Source organism: Coffea arabica, chromosome 8e (genome assembly GCF_036785885.1).
Source record: "Coffea arabica cultivar ET-39 chromosome 8e, Coffea Arabica ET-39 HiFi, whole genome shotgun sequence".
NCBI classification, from domain to species: Eukaryota; Viridiplantae; Streptophyta; class Magnoliopsida; order Gentianales; family Rubiaceae; genus Coffea; species Coffea arabica.
This window is the reverse complement of record NC_092324.1, coordinates 46,834,029-46,855,257: the sequence shown is the minus strand read 5'-3', so window position 1 is coordinate 46,855,257 and position 21,229 is coordinate 46,834,029. Positions and strand designations below refer to the sequence as shown.

Here is a 21,229-nt window from a genome sequence, read left to right as displayed (position 1 = left end):
TATTTATAACAAATAATTCTAAAGATAAATAAGTAGAATTAAAAGGAGAAATATTACATCAAAGATGTCAAATAGTATATTTTTGTGTGTAGTGGTTGCTCAATAGTAGGCACACTACAACAAAAATGACCTTTAACGACATTTAAAAGTGTCAGTGTATATAATCTAAGTTAACACTTTACCTTTCCTCACACCTCGGACAAGTGTTGTCCCTTCCAATGTGGGGATAGGTTCGTACTATTCAAAGATGTCAGGAAAACTATGCTATTATAGCATCCCATCTTTCAACAAAAATCCATTTTCTTAACAATTGAAAGTGTCAAGATATTGTTGAAGTTGTTGAGCTATGCTGACACTTTTAACTGTCCGGAGTTTTTTTTTTTTTTTTTTAAATAAAGAAGCAACCTAGTTGTGCTCCCTGCTATACATTCTGTTAATCAAATACCCAAAGGACTTGTAAAATTATCCCAAAGAACAGAATGCATGTAGTAATTTAAAAACAAAAGCTAATGCTCAAATATTATTTGTTGAACTAAGAGTTAGCAACAATTACTAACATAACTAATCGAAACTGGGTTGCAGAGACTGGCACATAACTGGGTTACAGAGATGGCACATAACTGGGTTACAGAGATTGGCACATAACAAATACTGTTATAGCATCCATAAACTGGGTTACAAAGATTGGCACATAACTCTGAGGAATGACATGACCAGCCGCTGCAATTGGTGAACAATCAAGTATTGCATCGCCTTGTGGCATGAGCCTAAAGACGAGAGATGTCCTGCAGGGCGAAGTGTACTAATCAGTTGAGAAATTTCTTCAACCTACGACATTCTTGGGCAACTATCAAATTACACTTAAGCACCAATATCTACCTTCCGCCACTAGAAGTTCCTAGAGGGATATCCAATGCAGAGCGATGTGAAGCCGCAGGCCTCAGACCAGCTGTAGCATGGCTGAGAGCCTTGCCTGTGCGAAGTAAAAGGTCCCCAGGAACAGAGCCACTAACAGCCAGGTACCAGCGGCCATTGGGGTCACAAACGTGGAAATCATAGGAAAGAACTGGTGGATAATTAATCAAAGAAAACAAAGTGTTGAAGCATTACAATTCCAAAAATGATCTGGTTGAAATATAGAAAAAATGTATAAGCAGTTAAAAAGGAATCCAGGAAATTAGTACATATTGTTGCAACCTACCTACTGATCATAAAAAAAAAAGTCCAAATATAGGTTACAACACCTGAAGTCCAGGAGCATCTGAGGAAATTAGCGGCAGCAGCCCCTTCTCTACTTCACCATTTCCACTCAGTTTTCCACCTCCTGTAGATCCTTTTCCATTTAGTGAGTGTGTACTGGAAAAGGTTGCAACAAGCACTAATGAAGAAGTCTCGTTAGCAGGCAATGGGCTATCATCAAGCAAGTGGTTGAAAACACTGCAAGCAGTGATACATTCTAAATACAGATCAGAAAACACTAAAGTTGACCACTAAAAGCAAGCATATATACTCCAAAAAACATGACTTCTATTTTAAGTTCAAAATAGAAGTCATCTCTAAGAAATATTTTCAAGTTTTTGGAGCCTCCAGAGTCCAATGACAAGCTGGATGGTCTAAAGAGCAGGGTCAAGTTCAAGATCATGAGCTTGAAAGTAAAAGGTGACATGGATTATGTACCAGAGCTGTTTGATGAGCAAAGGGATCAAGTTGCAGTTGAACAGATTCTGCGGGTTATTTTCCTGGAGCCTGATCATCTTACCCCTGCACTCGAAAAATTGAATCGTCAACTAGCTGAGGCTGAGGCTAAGCTTGAGGTATGCAAAAGGCCTCCTCCAGAGGACAAAGGTCTAAGAGTTCTTGGGGAAGGTCTTGTCTTTGATGAATGGAAGGAAATGAGGGAAAGATATCTTGCAAGACAACTGGTCAAAGGAGTTGATTCAATATAAGCTGCTATACTTTCTTTCCAGTGATGCAGAATAGAAAACTGGAGTGAAAGTGAAATCACAGGCAGCAGAATCTGGAATTTATGAGTTTAACATGCTATTTCAGGGATTCAATGAAGCATAATAGAGAGAACTATTTTGCTTCCCTTTGATATCAGAATAACTATATGATTCAAGGATTATCTTCTGGCTGAGACTTTTGTTCATGCAAAATCAGGTCAGAACGTCACCAAAGGCAACCACGACAAGGAGACAAATTAAAGTTTTGGCATTTTGTCTATATACTCTCTCACATGAAAAGATAACTTTTAACTGCTATCCAAATAGCATGATAAACTAGTGCTAATTGTATTATCAATTCAACATCACAGATGCATCAGAAGCAACAATCCCCATGACTCAAGCCTCTCAAATATCATGTAAGACTTATTATTGATAGACCCCTATATTGCCAAAGCCTACCAGTACTTCTTATAACACTCAACAAACTGAATCAGTTCCCAGTGATTACAAGCATTAAAGTAAATTATACAAGTCTACATACGGGTAGCAAATAAAGCAAGCTATGACTTGTAAAGCCTAATCATTCTACGGCTTTATCAGCAATGATCAACTTAAAACTCTGAAAATTAGCTGAAACTTCAACAAAAATCCTGCACTGAAATAGGATACAAAGCATATAGGGGTGGTGAAGTTGACGTACCTGCTTGAGATTTATGGACTGAAGATAACTATTGAGTACAACAACAGAATACTCAGTTTTTGCAGTCGAAGCAAAATCTTCAAGCCCAAATCCACACCTGTTAATTATCCAGCATAATCTAAAATTAGTACCAAACATTTCTACATTGACAGTCTAAATCAATACGTTCCCAAAAATAATTAAAAAACACTACATATATATTTATATCCCGCCATAGCTTAACTCACAAACCCACTCTTGATACAAGCTCTTGTAACTTTTGATTAATTCATCAATTTCTTTCTCATGTTTTTGCTCAATATTGGCCAGGGCTTCCCTTAGATCCTGCATTATTTAGTAAGGAAAAGGCCCAAAAAGTTAACTTTTTTTTTTGTAGGAAACCACCAACTAAAATTTACATAGAGAAAAATTGCAGAGTATAACCTGTTCATCGACGACATCGATATCTGCGAGCTTGTGGCCGGATTCCTTACCGAAATTGCCTAATTCTTTTGCTAAGAAATAATTTCTAGAGAATCTGAACTCATCCTCTTCGATGGGGCGACGGGACGGAAGAGATAGGGAGCAGAGGAGAGGAAATTGGCCGAGAGAGAAGGAGGGCAAAAATTGGTATTTCAGATTCAGGCAGACAACCAAGAAAAATCAATTTAGGGCAAAATTTATCATGTAATTACATATCTTCAATGGGAAAACATGGGTAGTTTGATTGCAGAGAGATTCAATAGAAAAAACTCTTCGGGGAAAGCAAAATTTTGGCCAAGAGTTTTGACAGATAGTTTGCCGAGAGAGAGAGAGAGAGTTTGTGAGAGAGATAAGAGAAGCAAAATTTCAGCAGGCAAAATGAGGTTTTGAAATTTCACTAAGGCTACGTTTGGTTCTACAGAATTAGAATTGAATTAGAATTGAAATTCTATAGAATTGGAATTCTATGAATTGGAATTCCAAATCATTTCAATTCTTTGTTTGGGAAATGTATAGAATTGATACGGAATTTATTTGAAATTCCAAATTCTTTGTTTGTATGAGAGAAGAATTCATTAGGAATTAGAATTGTTTTCATGAAACATTTGCTTACATAAAATTTTTCTTTTTTTTTTCTTTTTTATATAATAATTTCTTTTTTTCTTACATTTAGCTAATTTTTACTAAAGATTTAAAAGAAAGAACCAATTTGTGCCTTTAATAATTTATTTTTTCCCACTCTCATAACAATTTCTTTGGTGAACATTTCCAGACTTAGGTTGTGCTAAGCACAGCATTAACGAGACGTGTCATATTGACTGCCTTCTTTTGTTCAAGTATGGTATAGATATTGGCATCCAACCAAAATTGGACCTCACCCCCTTAAAAGTAAATCCCCAATGACACTAGCATATTTCTTAAAACATGGTAGAATACTGGACAGTGAATTAGTCACTAATTAACTCAAATAGTACGTTTGTAAAACAATTTAATTAACATTCTCAACAAATAAATTCAGTTTACTATTCGAATTCTGAATCTAACAGTTGATGGTGGAAAAGGGCGTGGAGAAAGGTGGAAGGACCAAAAAGAAAAAAAAATCCAACATGCCTGAGTTATACTGGACACTATTTTTTTTATTGCGGACTGCAAGCAGTAATTCAAAAAAATAAGGATCCAATGGCTAGTAAAGGAGCCATTGACTGCATGAAAAAGACGAAGCACTGCCAAAGCTTATTTTATCACCCTTTTAATACGTGTTGATACTCATATGCATACTTGCTACTGCTGCTATTTCTGCAGTCCAGCAGTGCACTACACCTCCTCTTCATGTAGGGCAGTGCAGCATTTGGAGGCACGCCACATCCACATATACTCATTCAAAGTTCAAACATCCACCTTGTCAATTGTTTTACAAACGTACTATTTGAGAAAGAATGCAAAGGTTCATGCAGCTAAAGGACAAGTCAGGGCATCAACACAGGCAGCTATGTTAATCTCAATATCTAAAATGCTATTTCATCAGACAAAAGATCCAATGTTCCATTCTTATCATCTCAAAAACAGATAGAAAATAGCTGAAATACTCCCTCGAATCTTTCTATAATCTTGTTTTGATCCATTACATAAAAAACAAAGAACTCATCAGAATTTAAAAAGTCATGGATACACGATGGAGTAGTAACAACTTTTACTTGCTCTACTTGGGCTTCCAGCAATCAGCTCAACTTCTTCTACAAAAACAATTTCAACTGGAGATTACCCAAAAAAAAAATCAATTACCAATGTGCATCAATAGCCAATCCTTTTTTAAGTCATCTCCGAGACCAGAAAAAGTGTCATACTTTGTCCTGTCATTCATATGTAAGTCAATACCCTTCAACAATTGAAATCTATCCAATTCAATTTTAGATAACTCGTCTTCCACCATTTTTGTTGTAACTTTTGAGCATTCTGAATTTAAGTACTTATCCAGTGAATCTGCCATTCGTCCCAACACTTTGTAAAGTACTTGAGAGCTCGTTAGTTTTCTCTTTGTGCCACGATCATTTGTTGAAGATGAAGCTTTAGATTTTGACCGTTGTCGAGCTAGCAGTGCATTCATAACTTCATCTTCTAAAGATCGTGAATCAGTCTCAAATGATTCCTCTACATTAGCAGACTCTTCAACTTCAGTTTCAACATTAGCCTCAAAAACAGTTTGGGCACCCTCTCCATTTGCACGATCTTGTGAAAACAGTGTACAGATATCCTCCCAATTTTCAACCACAATTTTTTTTCTATAAGGAAGAATTTTTGGATTCTCACTTACTCGAACATTCCATACATCCTCATCACGAACATCAATTCTACCTCTAGAGTAGTCCCATATTATCGCAGACCCAGAGTTACATGACTGGAGCAGTGGGTATAGGATGTCATAGTGTTTCTCCCATGTCTTGAAACGAGATAAAATATTAGCCTTTGTCACAGATATATTGAGCTTATCGAATAAAGCATTCATTACTACGGTGTAGGCTGCTGTCTTCCATGCACATTTACCATCCAATTTGTTTCCTTGGTTCATTTGGTCAATAAAACAGGTGCCCATTACACGATCCATTTCAGGAGTCCAAGTGAAATACCCTTTGCCTTTCCCTTTTGACTGAGATGTTGCTTCAGATGCCATATCTGAGGCAGATATGCACCAGAAAAACATCACAATGTCATGTTCTTAAGAACATATTTAATAGCTACTGCATTATAGAACTAAAAATGAAAGGCAAATATGCACCTAGTCATGAAAGGCAATCGATCTCTAAACTTAAAAACGTGTTGGGCTGGACATTGATTTCATATCATTGAAGAGTAAATAAAGGGAAACGTCCATCAAAGGTAAACAGAATTCCTGTATTTTAAGTTCTATGACTATGGCTGGACATTCCAATTCTTTGCTTATGCTGTCTTCAAACAAAACTAGAAAAAAATGATTTGCCTTAAATGTCGAATGAACTTTCACTAAGAGAAGGCATCAAGATTCAGAAGTGATATTTATGCCTCAAAGATACCAATTATTTTGTAGAGAGCATGTTAGTCTCTTTAATGAGTAAGGAGAATTCTACACTTAAAAAAGCCAAAACTCAAACCATATGAGAAGGGAGTTATAAAAGATTTGAGTACAACAACCCCCAAAAACAGCAATAACAAAATACAAAATGAAAAAAATACAGATCAACAGGCAGACCAAAATGAAATGGACAATCGCAGTAAATATAGACACCTTTTAAAAGAGTAAATGAGACTGGTGTTACAGTTGTCTAGGAGATGCAGATTCAGCCATTTTCAACTTGTACGGAATGACCAAAAGGGTATTTTTCACTTCTCACTGATGCAAGAGGGCCAGCCCATACAGTCCGCACTCGGACAGGATGAGGGGTAAATCATACAGTACTAGCAATTAAATCAAAGACGGCTCAAATTAATAAATAAAACTGACGCCTGGAGAGTATTAGGGGCCACATTTCGCTAAGTTTTTACTATTGCTGCCATTACTGTAGTTATAAAACATGAAGAAGGGGCATGCAAATTATAATTGTCATTAGTTTGCGACAAATGATGTGGGGGGTGCAAGGATTCACAAAGTTGGGTTCCCATAGCAGTATTTGGACGTCATAACTTAAAGCAGTATGAAAGTTGGAGATACCTCTGCTGTTGGGGTCCGCTCCAAAATCCAGAAGCAGTAGCACACAATTCTCGTTTCCTTTTGATACAGCTATATGCTGAGTACAAAAAAAGGATGTAGAATGAACAAAAAGACAGAATTGCATTCTAGAAATAATTTTTAAGGAGTCAAATGAGAGTAGTATATATATACACACCAGGGCAGTTCTCCCATCGTTGTCAGATTCATTTGGATCTAGACCAAATGAGTGGCCAGAGAAACGGAAGGCAGGGGGGAGACGGTGGTGGGAAAGGGTTGCAGGTGGAAGCGATGGTGGAGAGCAGAGCACCTGCGGCTGAGGAAAAATGGTGAGTTAGATAGAAAGAGAGGGGTGCCGATACCCTTGACCCGATTTTAATTTTTGATCCATATTAGATCCGCGTTTGGACCCGTTTAATTGTGGAATTGGAATTAGAATTCTTTTGATCTGGTAAAGAATTCAATTCATGGAATTGGAACCTCTTGGAATTAGAATTCAATGCTAATTCTATGGAAAAGGCAGCATCCAAACACAAGAATTAGAATTGGGGTTCCAATTCCAATTCTAAACCCCAATTCTATGGGGTACCAAACATACCCTAAGTGTTTTGGCAAAGCAATCTTCCGCCAAAATCAAACGACGCCATTTTGTGTTCTAATTTTTTTTTGGTGCATCTCACATTTTTTCAAGTGTCATGATAGGTAGTCTAAAGACACATTATTATTCTTATATCAGATAAAATAAAATAAAAAAGAGTATAAATTATTGATTTGATAACAAGTGTAATGATAGAAGTGCTATAATGACACAAACCATCAAGTGTCCTCATATGTATGTCAGGAAAGGCCGTTTTTGTTGTAGTGGCACTTGTATTTTGTGATCATTCAAATGTTAGTTATAAGAAACTGAAACAAGTTTGTGAGTCAGAGATTTACCTCAATAGGTAGTCAAGAGTTGTTCAAGAAAATATCCAACAGTTGATTTGACACTAGCAGAATCTCGGCAGAGTCTCTTATTTCACCTTTGCATAGAAGTAGAGACTCGTGCTGATAACGTGTTGTAAAACTAATAAAATAAACTACTATAATATGAATAGAGATATTAGAGAAAGAAGTAGAGGAATGGAGAGTGATTTTCTTATATTGCAACCAATATCAAAAGTCCTTTCAAAGGGTGTCAATGTACCTTTATATATAGGTACTACAAGATTAAAGAAACATCAATCTTATTAAACACCCACTAATATAAGAATATGAAGAAACTTATGAAATGGTTTCTCCACTACATGAGTAGATTTATGGATTATAACTTCTATACATAATGTAACCATAAATCAAGAATTAATCCTCTTGAGAATACAAACGGACATCCATATTTTTAGTTGTTTCATAACAGGAGTTTAATGTTTCTTTATCTTCTTTCATCTTTCATCTTCTCTAGTCATAAATCTTTTAGGCTGTTTTCCTGGATCGATTTTTTTTTGCTTGGTCGGTATTGCCCCTAATTCCGTCATCTCAAACGGCCAAGAAGCTATGACATATCTAACATTCTTCATCAATTTCCCCATGCGAGCCAATTCCTGTTAGGTGTTTATGTGGGATTAAATATTTCATTACCTTTTTCCAACTGATGTGTTCGTATTTTGATTCCTAATGTTGCTATAATTTTGTCTCTTTAACTCAAACTTAATTAGGATATTTCCGCAATGTGAGGCTTGTGAGCTGTGACATTCAGAAATATAAATGAAAGAATATATATTTGTACACAAACTTGTACTAGTCTAACCGAAGAATTTCCGAACCTACGTAATTATCATCAGTTTTCTCGCTTTGGATGATGATCTATTCGGCAAGTTTCTGTTAATAATTCTAATCTAACAAATTTCAACATTGTGACATATCAGCAACTTTTCTTTAGTGTAAAAACCGTTCCGTATTAGACCGCTTGATATTTACAACTTTTCTTCCATAACCTTTTCCTAAGTCAGGATGTACACCGCAAATACCATCGTTTAAGATTGCCTTTCGATTGATTGAGGTATTTGGCAAAAGATTTAAAATCCTCTCAAATTTCTTTAGCTGTTTACATTATTTAAAAGATATTTAAATTTGTAAACTATCAATTTTTTTAGTATATAAGTATTTTTTTTAATAGATGGTGTATTACAACAAAACCAAATATCTCTTAATTAAGCAATTTAAATAATTAGAGCAATTTAGATGGATTTCAAATTCTTCGTCAAATTTCTTAACCCAAACGAAGGTTCATTTCAATTGACTTCTATAGTAGAAGAACCAAATTTTCTTTTCCTCTCAACATCGCTAGCAACAGGACTTCACGGGACTTTCACACTCACACAAGTGTGAATGCTTGAAATTTTAAGTCTTGAAACAGTCTTCACTTTTTAGGGGTGGGTATATCTAAAATTTAGAAATAAAGTCAGAATGAAATTGAGAGATTGATTTATATTATAACACTATTAAGTGCTTTTTTTTTCTTGGTTTTCCAACTCCGAAATAAAAACCGCATGCGCATTATTTACAACATTATCTCTATCCTTGTATAGAATATTCAAACTATGCCTGCCCATTACGTTAAATCAAATCTTCCAAAGTTAATCACAACCAATTTTATAATCAACAACCAAGAGAAAGGAAAATTAACAACAAATACTCTACATGTGTTTTCTACGTTTAGTTCTATTGTAGAAATGTCATCAAATGTAAATCAATGAATAGTCTTTCGTGGCTCCTAAATTAATTTTTGAAGCATTTATCAATAATTGATTAGGAAAAACTATATAGAGTTACACTCTGAGGATTATATGGAGAAATGTTTAAACTTCAATCAAGATCTCCCACTCATACCCTTTAAAGAGGAATAGCATGCCTGCTCTTGGTTCCCAGATTCTCTTTGGCAATAAGTCTTTTGAGTCAAAGGGTATTCCAGTTCTGAAGTGAATTGACTAATGTGCTTTTAATTTAGAGCAATTTACAATAGAAGCTGGCATAAGTCCACCAATGTTATTTCCGCTAAGATGAAACTTTTCTAAATTTGGCCATTGGTTACCAATATTCGAAGGAAGATTGCCTGTAAGGTGATTGAATCCCAATGAAACCACGCTCATCGTTGAGAGGTTGAAGATCCCAACCGGTATTGAGCCATTTAACTCATTGAATATTAAATAAAGTGCCTCCAGTTTGTGAAGGTTGGACATCTCTTCTGGTATTACACCTATCAAATAATGCACATGGAAGAGCCAAGTGTAAATTCTTAAAGAACCAGGAAATGAGAGATTTAAGATGTTATGGAACATGATTTTGGAAATATCACTGATTAAACGTAAGCTGGTACCTGTTAAGAAGTTGTGCGCAAATTCAATCGATGTAAGCTCGGTCAAATTCCCAATTTCTCTGGGTATAGAGCCTGTGATTTGGTTTCTTTCCATGCCAAATTCCTTGAGGTTCCTAAGATTGCCGATCTCTCGTGGAATGACCCCTGCCAATTTCAAAGATTTATTTGTAATATGAAAGCGTGCCCACAAATAAGTGATAAAAAAAAGACACTGACTGCCGAACTGTAAAAGAAATATTCTACTGACAATTTGTGAAAAATGATAAATTGGAAGTATGTATACACTTAATAGAAGAGCTCAAGTTCAGCACCAATATGTACCTTGTAAATTGTTGGTTCCGAGGTATAAGCCCTCAAGCATCTCTAAGTTTCCAATTTCTTTTGGTATGGATCCACTGAAATTGTTGCCCGAGAGTGACAGTATCTCAAGTTGTGAACATTGAGATAAACTTGATGGGATTTGACCATGTATCAGGTTGAAAGATAGAGCAATCCTTCTGAGATTTGGAAGATGATGGCAAAGATCAACAGGAAGAGTTCCAGATAAGTTGTTACAAGTGAATCCAACTTTTTCCATGGTTGAGATGTTGAAGATGGACAAGGGTCTGGAACCAGTGAGCTGATTGATTTCAAGATTCAGAAAGTTCAAGCTCTGGAGGTTCCCAATCTGTTCAGGAATCTTCCGTCTCAGGGAATTTCCCCTAAAATCCAGATGTTTGAGTTTTGACAGGTTAGAGATTGAAGAAGGAATTAGGCCAGTAAAATCGTTGTTGTACAAAGCCAAGACTTGAAGTTCTGGAAAGTGACCAAACCACATTGGAATGGCCCCAGTGAAGTTGTTGGAGCTTAAACTGATGAACTTGAGGCGGCGTAAGCCTGACAACTCATGGGGCAGATTGCCATGGAAGTAGTTGCTTCCCATGTCAAGAGAAACAAGAAAAGAGAGGTTCCCCACTTCTGGAGGAACGGTGCCTGCAAGTCCCATGCTTGAAATATTCAAAGCCGTCACTCTCTGGTGCCGAGAGCCGCACTCGACTCCTATCCAGTCACGAACAGAAGAGGCTGCAGCAGCATTTGAAGACCAGTTCTTTGACAAGAATTGGAGAGGATCTGAAGTGATGTGGGCTTTGAGGGCCGAAAGAGCAGATCGATCGGTTGTAACGTCTGTTCTTATCATGGCTGTGGAAGTGACAGTAATGAAACAGCATTGCATCAGAACAAGTGCAAGAGGGTAGCAGTAGAAAAGGCTCTCCATACCGACTTTGACGAATTTGGAACGGCTAATAATTTGGGTCTTAACTCCTAAGACCTCTGCCTTAACTACTAAAACTACTAAATTGAGGCTTCTTCAACCTTCCCAACTTTTGCTTCCAAGCTTAGGAATGATGACAGTTTGTGGAAGGATTGCAGGCTGATTTTGAGCAAATGAACACTTGATTGCAGGGCACTTAGCCCCTTACTATGTAAATTTCGGTCATTAGTATGTGGTTTCTTCTTAAATTCTCTCTTACTAATCTCCCGAAAAATAGATTGTCATCATCAAGTCAATGCGAAGTCAATTGATGCCAAGATTGGCCATTTTATTCAAAAGCTGTAGATTGGTTAGCACACAGACGCCAGTTTGGAGTATAAAAAGGATTTCTATCTATCCTTGCATTGGTAACGAATGTTGAATCCCTGGTTCTCTCCCCACTTACGCCATCAACGTTGAATATGGGGACGATTGTAATGGTTTGCTCTAGTTTTTTCATTTTCTTTTGGGGTCAATTCACAAGTCTCCTTCGGATTATGGGAAGATGACTAAAGTCAACAGAGATCCCTAAAGTACCAATTGGTTGTTGGAAATTGGAATAGTGTCATTGACTAAGTGGACCAAATAAAATTGAAGCAACCACTCACTTTTTTAAATCACCACCATATTAAATGGGTGTCAATTTCTATTTTATACTTACTTTTATTCTATTCTAAATATCCTAAGGGAGGGGGTTGGAACAAATGAGCCAACGGGAAAAGTCGAAGATGACTAACCATCACCGAATTAAACGGGTATCTTTGCACCCGATAATGAAATTTCTAATAAATTCTAGAGATGAATGCAAGTGACCTGCACCCAAAGAGAGCTTAAGTCTCTTTGTAGTGGTCAACTACATAAAGGTAATTGGAAGCAGCCATTCACTCGATGAAGGAAAACTCAAGCCCACCAATCAAAAATTTATATTGGACAAATTTATAGGCAATCTGAGGTACTGTAAAGAACGAAAATTTGGTAGTATACTTCCTTTTGTCTTTTATAATATTAATTTCAAAATTCATGAGGTGGAAAACACGATTAGGGGATAGAGAATGAACACAATTCATAGAGCCAGAGACATTTGCTTCATTCACAAATTTCAAGTCTCGAAGAGGAGGTTATTTTTGAACACTGCTCCATTCCCTGCTTCTCTCTACATTCAGAAATTCCAAATTTTAATCATACAATTTGATTTGCAGTAACACAGCGTCTTTCATAGCTCATGTGCTTTGATTTATTTGGCATCAACAAATTGCCTCTTTTCCCTAATTTTTTGGATGATTATACATATTCGATCCGAACTATTCATCAGCCTACATTACTTGCAAGAATTTGAGTTTGATCTTCTTCAGTGTTTCAAGAACAACTTTCATACTGAGTCTGTTAGTTGGAGATTCACGAACACATTTCAAGGCCAATTCCATGATGGATGAAAAACCCTCCAACTTTTCAGTGAAATTTTTATCCTCACGCTTCAACAACTTAGCATCAATGACTCGAAGAATCGAATTAGGCAGAGAATCATTTATCCAACTCTTCAAGTTCAAATTTCCAGCAAACATTTCATCATTAGGCTTTCTTCTTGAAAAAACTTCCATCAGCATGATTCCATAGCTATAAACATCGCATTTTGCTGATATCAACCCCTCAGATCCATACTCTACAAACAACGTTCAAATTGAACAAGTGTCACATAAAAGAAGGAAAAAAGAAACTAAATGCTATGCACAAACTTTAGGATTAAGATTGAAGAATCATTACCTGGAGCAATGTAGCCAATTGTAGCTAAGGTCTTGGTCCATGCAAAGCTTTCCTCCTTTTCCAGCATTTTTGCAATACCAAAGTCGCTGACGTGGGCAACCGTATCTTCATCAAGTAAGACATTGCTGGGCTTCAAATCACAGTGAATCACAGGCGTCGAATATTCTTCGTGCAGATATTGCACTGCACTTGCCACATCTATCATTATATTCAATCTCTGTTGAGTATCTAAGAAATAGTTGTCAGAATACAGCCACTTCTCAAGGCTTCCATTGCACATGTATTCAAGCACCAAGGCCCTAAAATCCTGGTTCCAACAACCGCTGATGACCTTCACAAGATTTCGATGGCGAAGGTTCTTCAGGACTTCGCACTCTACATCAAAGCTCTTGAGTACTCCTTCCAATTCCAAATTGAAAACCTTTACAGCAATAGACCTTCCGTCATTGAGAATCCCCTTGTAAACAGATCCAAAACTCCCAATGCCAAGCAAATTGCTTTCACTGTAGCCATCAGTTGCTCGAAGAAGTTCATAGTACGAAACTCTTTCTTGCGTTGGCACTAATACCATGTTTACTCCTTTGGAATCCCGATATTTCTTCCAATATCTTCTGAAGACAATTGCTAAGGCTGCGACAACCACAGAAGCGAGTCCCAGAGGAGCAAATACAAATAGAAGCACCTTTTTAATTCTTGACCTGTGAATTGAATTAGGTCTTGGGCAAGGCGGCACATGAAACCTGGAATCTCCGCACAATGCTTCATTGAACAGAAAAGATTCAGCAGTAAAGTTCCTAAAGTGACCACCAGAAGGAATTTCACCACTTAAATGGTTATAAGAAACGTCAAGCTCTTTGAGGTCCCGAAGTGCCTCCAATGACTTCGGTATGTAGCCAGAAAGATTGTTGTGCGATAAGTAAAGTCCTTGCAAGCTGAGCATATTGCCAAATGACTCTGGGATAGATCCATGAAATTGGTTTTGGGATAAATTTAAAATCAACAGGTATTGCAAATCACCTGTTGTGCTAGGAATGTCACCGGAGAATTGATTCGCTGATATGTCTATAGATGTTACAGCTTTCAGAGTTCCAACTTCAAGAGGCAAGGAAGCATTAAGGGAGTTTGAGGATAAGTTCAACTGCAAGAGATCTTTGAGGTTCCAAAAACTATTAGGTATGGCAGAGGCTAAAAAGTTGTTTCCTAGATCAAGTTTCCGAAGAGAAGTCATATTACCAAAGCATTCTGGTATAGACCCAGAAAACTGGTTTGTGGTCAGATCTACTGAATTCAAGCTATGCAAACTGCAAAGTTTATCTAAGGTGTCGTTAAGATTATTATCTCCCACGGTCAAACCTTGCAGGTTCTGTAGATTTTTGAATGCTGCTGGGATGCCTCCGGTCAAGTGATTCGATTGTAGATCAAGCAATAGCAAATTGGTCAAGTTGCCAGTTTGACTTGGTATGGTGCCCTTGATTCCACTAGAATATATATACAATATCTGTAGAGAAGCGGAGAGATTCCCAATGGAAGCTGGAAGAAGCCCATTTAACGGATTTGGGCCCAGGTATAAATAAACCAAGTTTTTGCATTTTGTCAATGAAGTGATGAAGCTCAGCTCCATAGATGTAGGATCACTTGTTAAATTGTTGCCATACAGATCTAGAAATTGCAGAAGTCTAAGGTCCCCGAGGGCGTCAGGAATGGAACCAGTGAATCCGTTAGTTGAAAGTTCTAGAAATGTTAATTTGGAACAGTTTGAAATGGACACTGGTATAACTCCACCAAGGTTATTCAGTTGGAGACCCATGGCCCATAACTTGGGCAGTCTGTGTCCTAGATCGCGCGGAAGATTTCCCGATAGAAGATTAAATTCAAGTGCAATATTCCGCAATGCTGAGAGGTTGAAGATGCCAGGGGGAATGGAGCCATTCAAGCCATTAGAAGGTAACTGAAGATTCTCGAGTTGGTAAAGGTTACCCATCTCTGGTGGTATTGTACCTGCGTACCAGATTTCATTTTCAAAGGAAGCATATCTTTCATTAGGCTGTAAAATTCTTTGAAGAAACCAATTACTTCCTCGGTACCATTGACATTTCTAACTACTTTATACTTTAAAATTTCCCTTATATCCTTCATTAATAATGTATAAAGACAAATGTGATGGGACTGCTTCCTACTCTCTATTTTGATCAGCATATGATTAAGGACAAAAGTGGAACAAAAGAAAAAATATTTTGGTAGAGTATACTTATGCATAAAAGGCACATATTCTCAAACATGATTAAATATATGGGATGGAGGAACTATAAATTTAAAAAAAAAAAAGAAAGAATGGATGTAAGCTTTTAGTTAACCGATTTCGATTTACTTCACCAAAAAATGGTACTTTAAAGAAGTATTTACCTGTCAAGGAGTTGTTGGCGAAGTAGAGCTCAGTAAGCATCGTCAAATTCCCGATTTCTTTTGGAATGCTTCCCGCGATTTGATTCCATTCCAGATTGAGCCCCTGCAGGCTTTGCAGATTGCCTATCTCGCGTGGAATCGTACCTGCCAATCACAGAAGTCGGCTAGCAGTGTATGTGTGAAATGTATACACACTACATAGGGTGCTTTACTGTTTTTTAAAGAATTTTGGCAGCTAAAAGCCTAGGTTCCCTTTGAGGCAAAATCGGCCTCGAAAGATTCCTCTACATTATTCTCTAAGCACCGTTTTTTATTTTTTTTTTATTTCTTTTTTTTTTAGCCGTTATCATTTCAATTCTTACATAAATTACATCACAAATACTAAAAAAATGGTCGAGTGAATAATATAAAAGGTTTCTCCACATAATAATCGTTCCAATGCAGCACAGAAAGGGGTTAAAAAAATGATGGTCCATACTTTTACATGGCGGCAAACTAAGGGGAAAAAATGATAACTCACTGGATTTATGTTTATCTAAAGTAAGTAAATGTTGTAACAAACTTTCTAAGTAGACACGTCCAAGGAATATATGGCTCTTCTGGAACTTCTAAGTTTTTTTTTTTTTTTTTTTGGTGGATGTTTTCCATAGTATAGCGGTGAGCAAATTAGGTATGTGTCTAATTCGTATTTGATTTCAAATTCAATTTGATAATTTGATATCGGGTATCTGTATTTGGTACAGAAGCGGTATTTACCAAATTCACCTAATTTTAATATGGTATGAAATAGGTAATAAGAATTTCAATTTGATAATAATTGATTTTGAATTCAAATTCGGTAAAATGAAATAGAACCCGTATTACCGCATTTGAATACTAAATTAGCTATATGCTATTAAGATATTATATAGGCAAACCCTATATACTATTAATATTTGATATAAGTAAAGGCTATTAGTTGTAAATAGTAGACAGTATCATCATATACCTAAAATAATATATAATTATGTACACTAACTATGATACTTATCGCTCTATACACAAATATATAATAAGTACAATTATATAAGTATTGTACTAAATATTAAACATAATTAGTACCATACAAGTGTATGTGTAGCAATGTAAGTGTACACAACTGCACAAGTGAATTAGCAAAGTCATCACTTATCACTAATCATTCGTCATTGTAAATTGTAACTTTGTAACTACACAAGTAAGTTGAATTTTGATTTGAATTAATCACTTTTTCTGTTCCCTAAATCATTGAAGCTTGGATTCAAGATATAATTAGGTATAGGGGAACAAATGAATATTAATTGATTTTTCAAATGATTTGAACAAATGAATACCAATTGTAATTTTTTCCTATTTAATTCGGTTAAATCGTTTTCATTTCCAATCCCGAATTTGAATTCAGAATTAAAATGAATTCAGTTAAGTCCAATTCAAAATTGAAATAGGTGTAAGATTTTATAGGTCAAATAAACAAATTTACCGAATTGAATGCACCAAAATATCGAATTTGTACCGAATGCTCACCCCAAATCGTAAGTAGGAGTATCTGAAGTTTATGGACATTCAAATAGACATGACATGAATTCATTTCACCCAGAACTTAATCCAAATATTTGCTACTTGCATGATTGTAAATATAGCATAAGTAGTGGTGAAGCTATTCATAGACCTGCTTACCTGTCAAGTTGTTACGCCCCAACACGAGAACCTTCAAACCATGCAGTTTGCCAATCTCTCGGGGAATTACACCTAAAAATTTTATGTAAAGACAGAATTAATCATATTCATTTCAGAGATATATTGAAAAATGTCTTACTTCATCGAGATGTAACTAACAAGTGGAAATTTGTGTTGGCGATTCAAGCTTTTGGAGTAAAGAAGAAACTTTGGTAGAGGGACGAAGTCAAGGAAACCTTGGTCAATTCTCCTTTTGAAAAAAAAAAAAAAAAAAAAAGAAGAAGAGGAGATGGAAGGGACGCGCAAAAGGGGATGGATGTAGAGACGGCAGGCTACCCACAGAAATTAGATTTTAAACAAGAAATTTACCCGTGTCTTAGCACGGTCTTTTTTATTTATTGTGAATTTATAAAAATATGAATAATTTAAATACAAAAATTAACAATAATTCTAAATTTTCATTCATATTAACTTTAAAAACTTAATGTATTCTAAATGTTCACTTATTTACTAATTTTTAAAAATTTATTTATATACTTTCACTATAATATGATAATATACATCAAATAATGTATTCTATGTCAAAAACTTAATAGATATTCTTTTTTTATAAATATTCTTTTAGATAATTTAAATTTTTATGATGACCTTGAACCTAGTAGTATATATTTACATTTAATTATATCAACTTTTCAGATAATTTATATCACACTAGAAGTATATATTCATATAATAACCATGAACCTAGAAAAGATCCAGCAATCAACTTTTTTTCATCAATATATCAACAATATTGGTAAATCTGTCGGTGTAATAGTTAATTTTTTTTTTGCACTAAGTTAATTCACAATTAAGGGAAGAGATGATGAACAATTTGAATAATAATCAACAATATGGTGGTAAAAGGAAGTAATTTATGAAATATGTAAGATTTTAATAATTGTGATTTGAAAATGTTTTACTATAGTTCTATGTAATAATTTGATAGAAAACATATATCATTAACATAAAATTAGTTATTTTTTAAAGTTATTTTAGATATCATTAAGATAAGATTAGTCATTTTTAAATTAGGGATAATTTTTAAATATATAATATAAGATTCAATATGGATAAAACCCAAATGACCCATAACCCATTAATTCTCTTCAATTAGACATGCCACATAGGAGTGAGAAACAACTCTAATTAAAATAACTACTTTCATATTGCCTATGTAGCTTTTCAAGCTTTGACATGCCCCCATTCAACTACTAAATTCCATTCTATGGTGTTGTAAGATGAAGTCTGTCCAAGAAGCTATCAAAAATATCTAACATTCTTCGTCAATTACACTAATTTCCCCATGCGAGCCAATTCATGTTAGCTGGGATTAAATTTTTCTATACCTTTTTCCAACTGATGCGTTCATATTTTGCTTCCTATTTGACATAATTTTGTCTCTTTAACTCAAATTAATAATAACCTGCAAATGGTTCATGATATTGCAGTCGCTGATCATGTCACCTCTGGAAGTTTGGTAATTATGCTTTTAATTTTCTGGAATAAAGAAGCAGAGGTGTTACAATAGTAAATTGTTTTAAAAAAAAAAAAAAAAAAGAACCAGCCATCCAAGCCAAGCTGGTAAAACAGTAAATAGTGTTGAATCCCAGTGCCAAACAGGGAAAAATGACCATTAATTGCGGTTTGGTATGCAAAAAGGCAAAGCAAAAGCATTACCTGTGAAGTTGTTAGTCATGAGGGATAAATACGTAAGCTTCTCCAGATTTCCAATTTCTTTAGGTATGTGCCCGCTAAACCTGTTGGATGACAAGTCTAGCGATTGAAGTTGAGAAATCTTGCATAAACTCAGTGGTATTTGACCAGCTAAATAATTCCGATAAAAAGTCAGCAATTTGAGGGCTGAAAGATTTCCTATCTTTTCTGGAATATTTCCTTCCAGGAAATTGTCGCTTAGATCTAACTTTTCCACTCTTGACAAGTTGGATATAGAAGAAGGAATAAAACCACTAAAACCATTGCCGTCCAGAAACAAGAACTGGAGTTCTGGGAAGTGACCAAACCACATTGGAATCTCTCCAGTGAAGTTGTTAGTGGTTAACCTGACGAACCTCAGGCGGCGCAGGTGTGACAACTCTTCGGGCAGATTTCCGTGGAAGGAGTTATTTCTCAGATCAAGAGAAACAAGAAAGGAGAGGTTTCCCAAATCCGGAGGTATTGTGCCGGTGAGTCCCATGTTTGAAATATTTAAAGCAGTCACTCTTTGGTGTCGAGAGCTGCACTGGACTCCTATCCAGTCACAGACAGAGGATGCAGCAGCTGCAGAAGACCAGTTTTTTGGCAAGAATTCTTGCTGTCCTGAAGTGATATGGGCTTTCAGGGCTAAAAGAGCAGATTGATCAGTGCCTAAACTTAATCTTTTCATGGCTGTGCAGCCGGTCATCATTAGATGGTGCAGCAAAACAAGTACTGCAAGAGGGAACAAGTAAAAGTAGTGTTTCTTCATATCGACCGACCTATATGATCAATCAATAGTCCTAATCGGCGATATATAGTCCATTCTGTCCATTCTGTTGCAACCTCTATATATAGTCATTGTTTTGGAATTATGTGACCGCGTGTAATACATTTTAGCATTTACCTCTCTCAGTTATCCAAACTTTGCCTTAAAAAACCTTTTCCGCTGAATTTTGATCAATTTTTCACTTTTTCCGTCTCTCTCTCTTTTTTTCTTTTTAAAAATAAATTTCCCTTCCCCCAAGTTGACTTCTCTAGTTGGGGTGACTTTGGGAATGATTACGACTCTAGTCTAGGGCAAACACTTGGGTAGATCGAGTGTATATAGGTTTGGTGGTTCAAAATTTATCACATCATTTTACCAACTCAAGTATTTGAAGATGTGGCAAAATTTGGACCGATAGATCTACAAGATCGGTATATATATATGTATGTATGTGTGTATATATTTGTACACAATAGGGTACTACTAGTCTAACTCAAAGAAATTCTGAACGTACTAATCATCTATTTTCTAGCTAGCCTTGGATGTGGATATATTCTGCAGGTTGCTGTTAATAATTCTTAGCTGATAAATTCCAACATGTGACATGTCAACTACCGTGTAAAGGACGTTGGAAATTTTGTTAACCATTCGATATTGGACCATAACATTTAGTAGTAGGCTTCTGTAATAATCGAAGAACCAGACTTTTCTCTCCTCTCAACATCGCCAACAACGGGACTTCATGCATGGGACGGGACTTTCCAGTTAGACAATAATAATGTCAAGTGGAGCTTAATTCGCTGCTTCAGTGAAGTAGTTGATCGTGGCACATACTCATAAATAGAGGTGTGTGACTTGGACTGGTTTGGATTGGGTAGAACTTATCATAAATTGGCAATTCTGAAAAATGAGTAAGTAATAGTTGAATAATAAGAATATAAAAATTTGAACTAAGTACTATAAAAGTTAATATAAAAATTTTATCCAAAAATTTTGAACCCCTAATATTTTTTTCATGTGTAAATTTAAATTTTCATTTTGAAAAGGTAGGAAAAAAGGGTAAAACTTATCATAAATTGGTAATACTGAAAAATGAGCAAGTTAACAAACCAAGAGAAAATAAAATGATAAGATAAAACCAACAAATAATAATAATAATAATAACAAAAGTAGTTAACAAAATGAAAATTTTGGAAAAAAAAAGGGTGGGGAAAGAGAAGAGATTTGGGGAAAAATAATTCTAAATGGGTCAATTGGGTTTGATGGATTACCTAATAATACCCACTTAATAAATGGGTATTATTGGGTAACCCATTTATATCCATATGCAAAAATTTAAGATATCCATACCCATCTATTCATGGACGGATATAAGTAAATTTAGTTAAATGTGTTGGTTTGACACCTATATTCATAAGCAACGCTTTTGAAGGG

The 21,229-nt window shown here is 35.7% G+C and overlaps 3 protein-coding genes across 3 annotated transcripts; all 3 read right to left on the bottom strand.

The window, feature by feature from the left end:
* Nucleotides 1-4,600: 4,600 nt before the first annotated feature.
* On the bottom strand, nucleotides 4,601-7,381 carry LOC140012503 (uncharacterized). Its single transcript, XM_072060594.1, has 3 exons — nucleotides 6,966-7,381; nucleotides 6,791-6,866; nucleotides 4,601-5,778 (listed from the first exon to the last, which is right to left on the bottom strand). Exon 3 carries the CDS (start codon nucleotides 5,774-5,776, stop codon nucleotides 4,883-4,885), a length of 894 nt encoding a protein of 297 aa, XP_071916695.1. The 5' UTR covers nucleotides 5,777-5,778; nucleotides 6,791-6,866; nucleotides 6,966-7,381; the 3' UTR covers nucleotides 4,601-4,882.
* A 2,130-nt stretch (nucleotides 7,382-9,511) lies between these two features.
* Nucleotides 9,512-11,603, bottom strand: LOC113703259 (uncharacterized). The gene is made up of 3 exons (XM_027224563.2): nucleotides 10,464-11,603; nucleotides 10,143-10,286; nucleotides 9,512-10,022 (listed from the first exon to the last, which is right to left on the bottom strand). The coding sequence occupies exons 1-3, from the start codon at nucleotides 11,395-11,397 to the stop codon at nucleotides 9,754-9,756; spliced, it is 1,347 nt and encodes a 448-aa protein (XP_027080364.2). The 5' UTR covers nucleotides 11,398-11,603; the 3' UTR covers nucleotides 9,512-9,753.
* Nucleotides 11,604-12,499: 896 nt separating this feature from the next.
* Nucleotides 12,500-19,872, bottom strand: LOC113704930 (uncharacterized). Its single transcript, XM_072062143.1, has 5 exons — nucleotides 19,012-19,872; nucleotides 17,293-17,364; nucleotides 15,598-15,741; nucleotides 13,195-15,192; nucleotides 12,500-13,093 (listed from the first exon to the last, which is right to left on the bottom strand). The coding sequence occupies exons 1-5, from the start codon at nucleotides 19,796-19,798 to the stop codon at nucleotides 12,747-12,749; spliced, it is 3,348 nt and encodes a 1,115-aa protein (XP_071918244.1). The 5' UTR covers nucleotides 19,799-19,872; the 3' UTR covers nucleotides 12,500-12,746.
* Nucleotides 19,873-21,229: the final 1,357 nt, after the last annotated feature.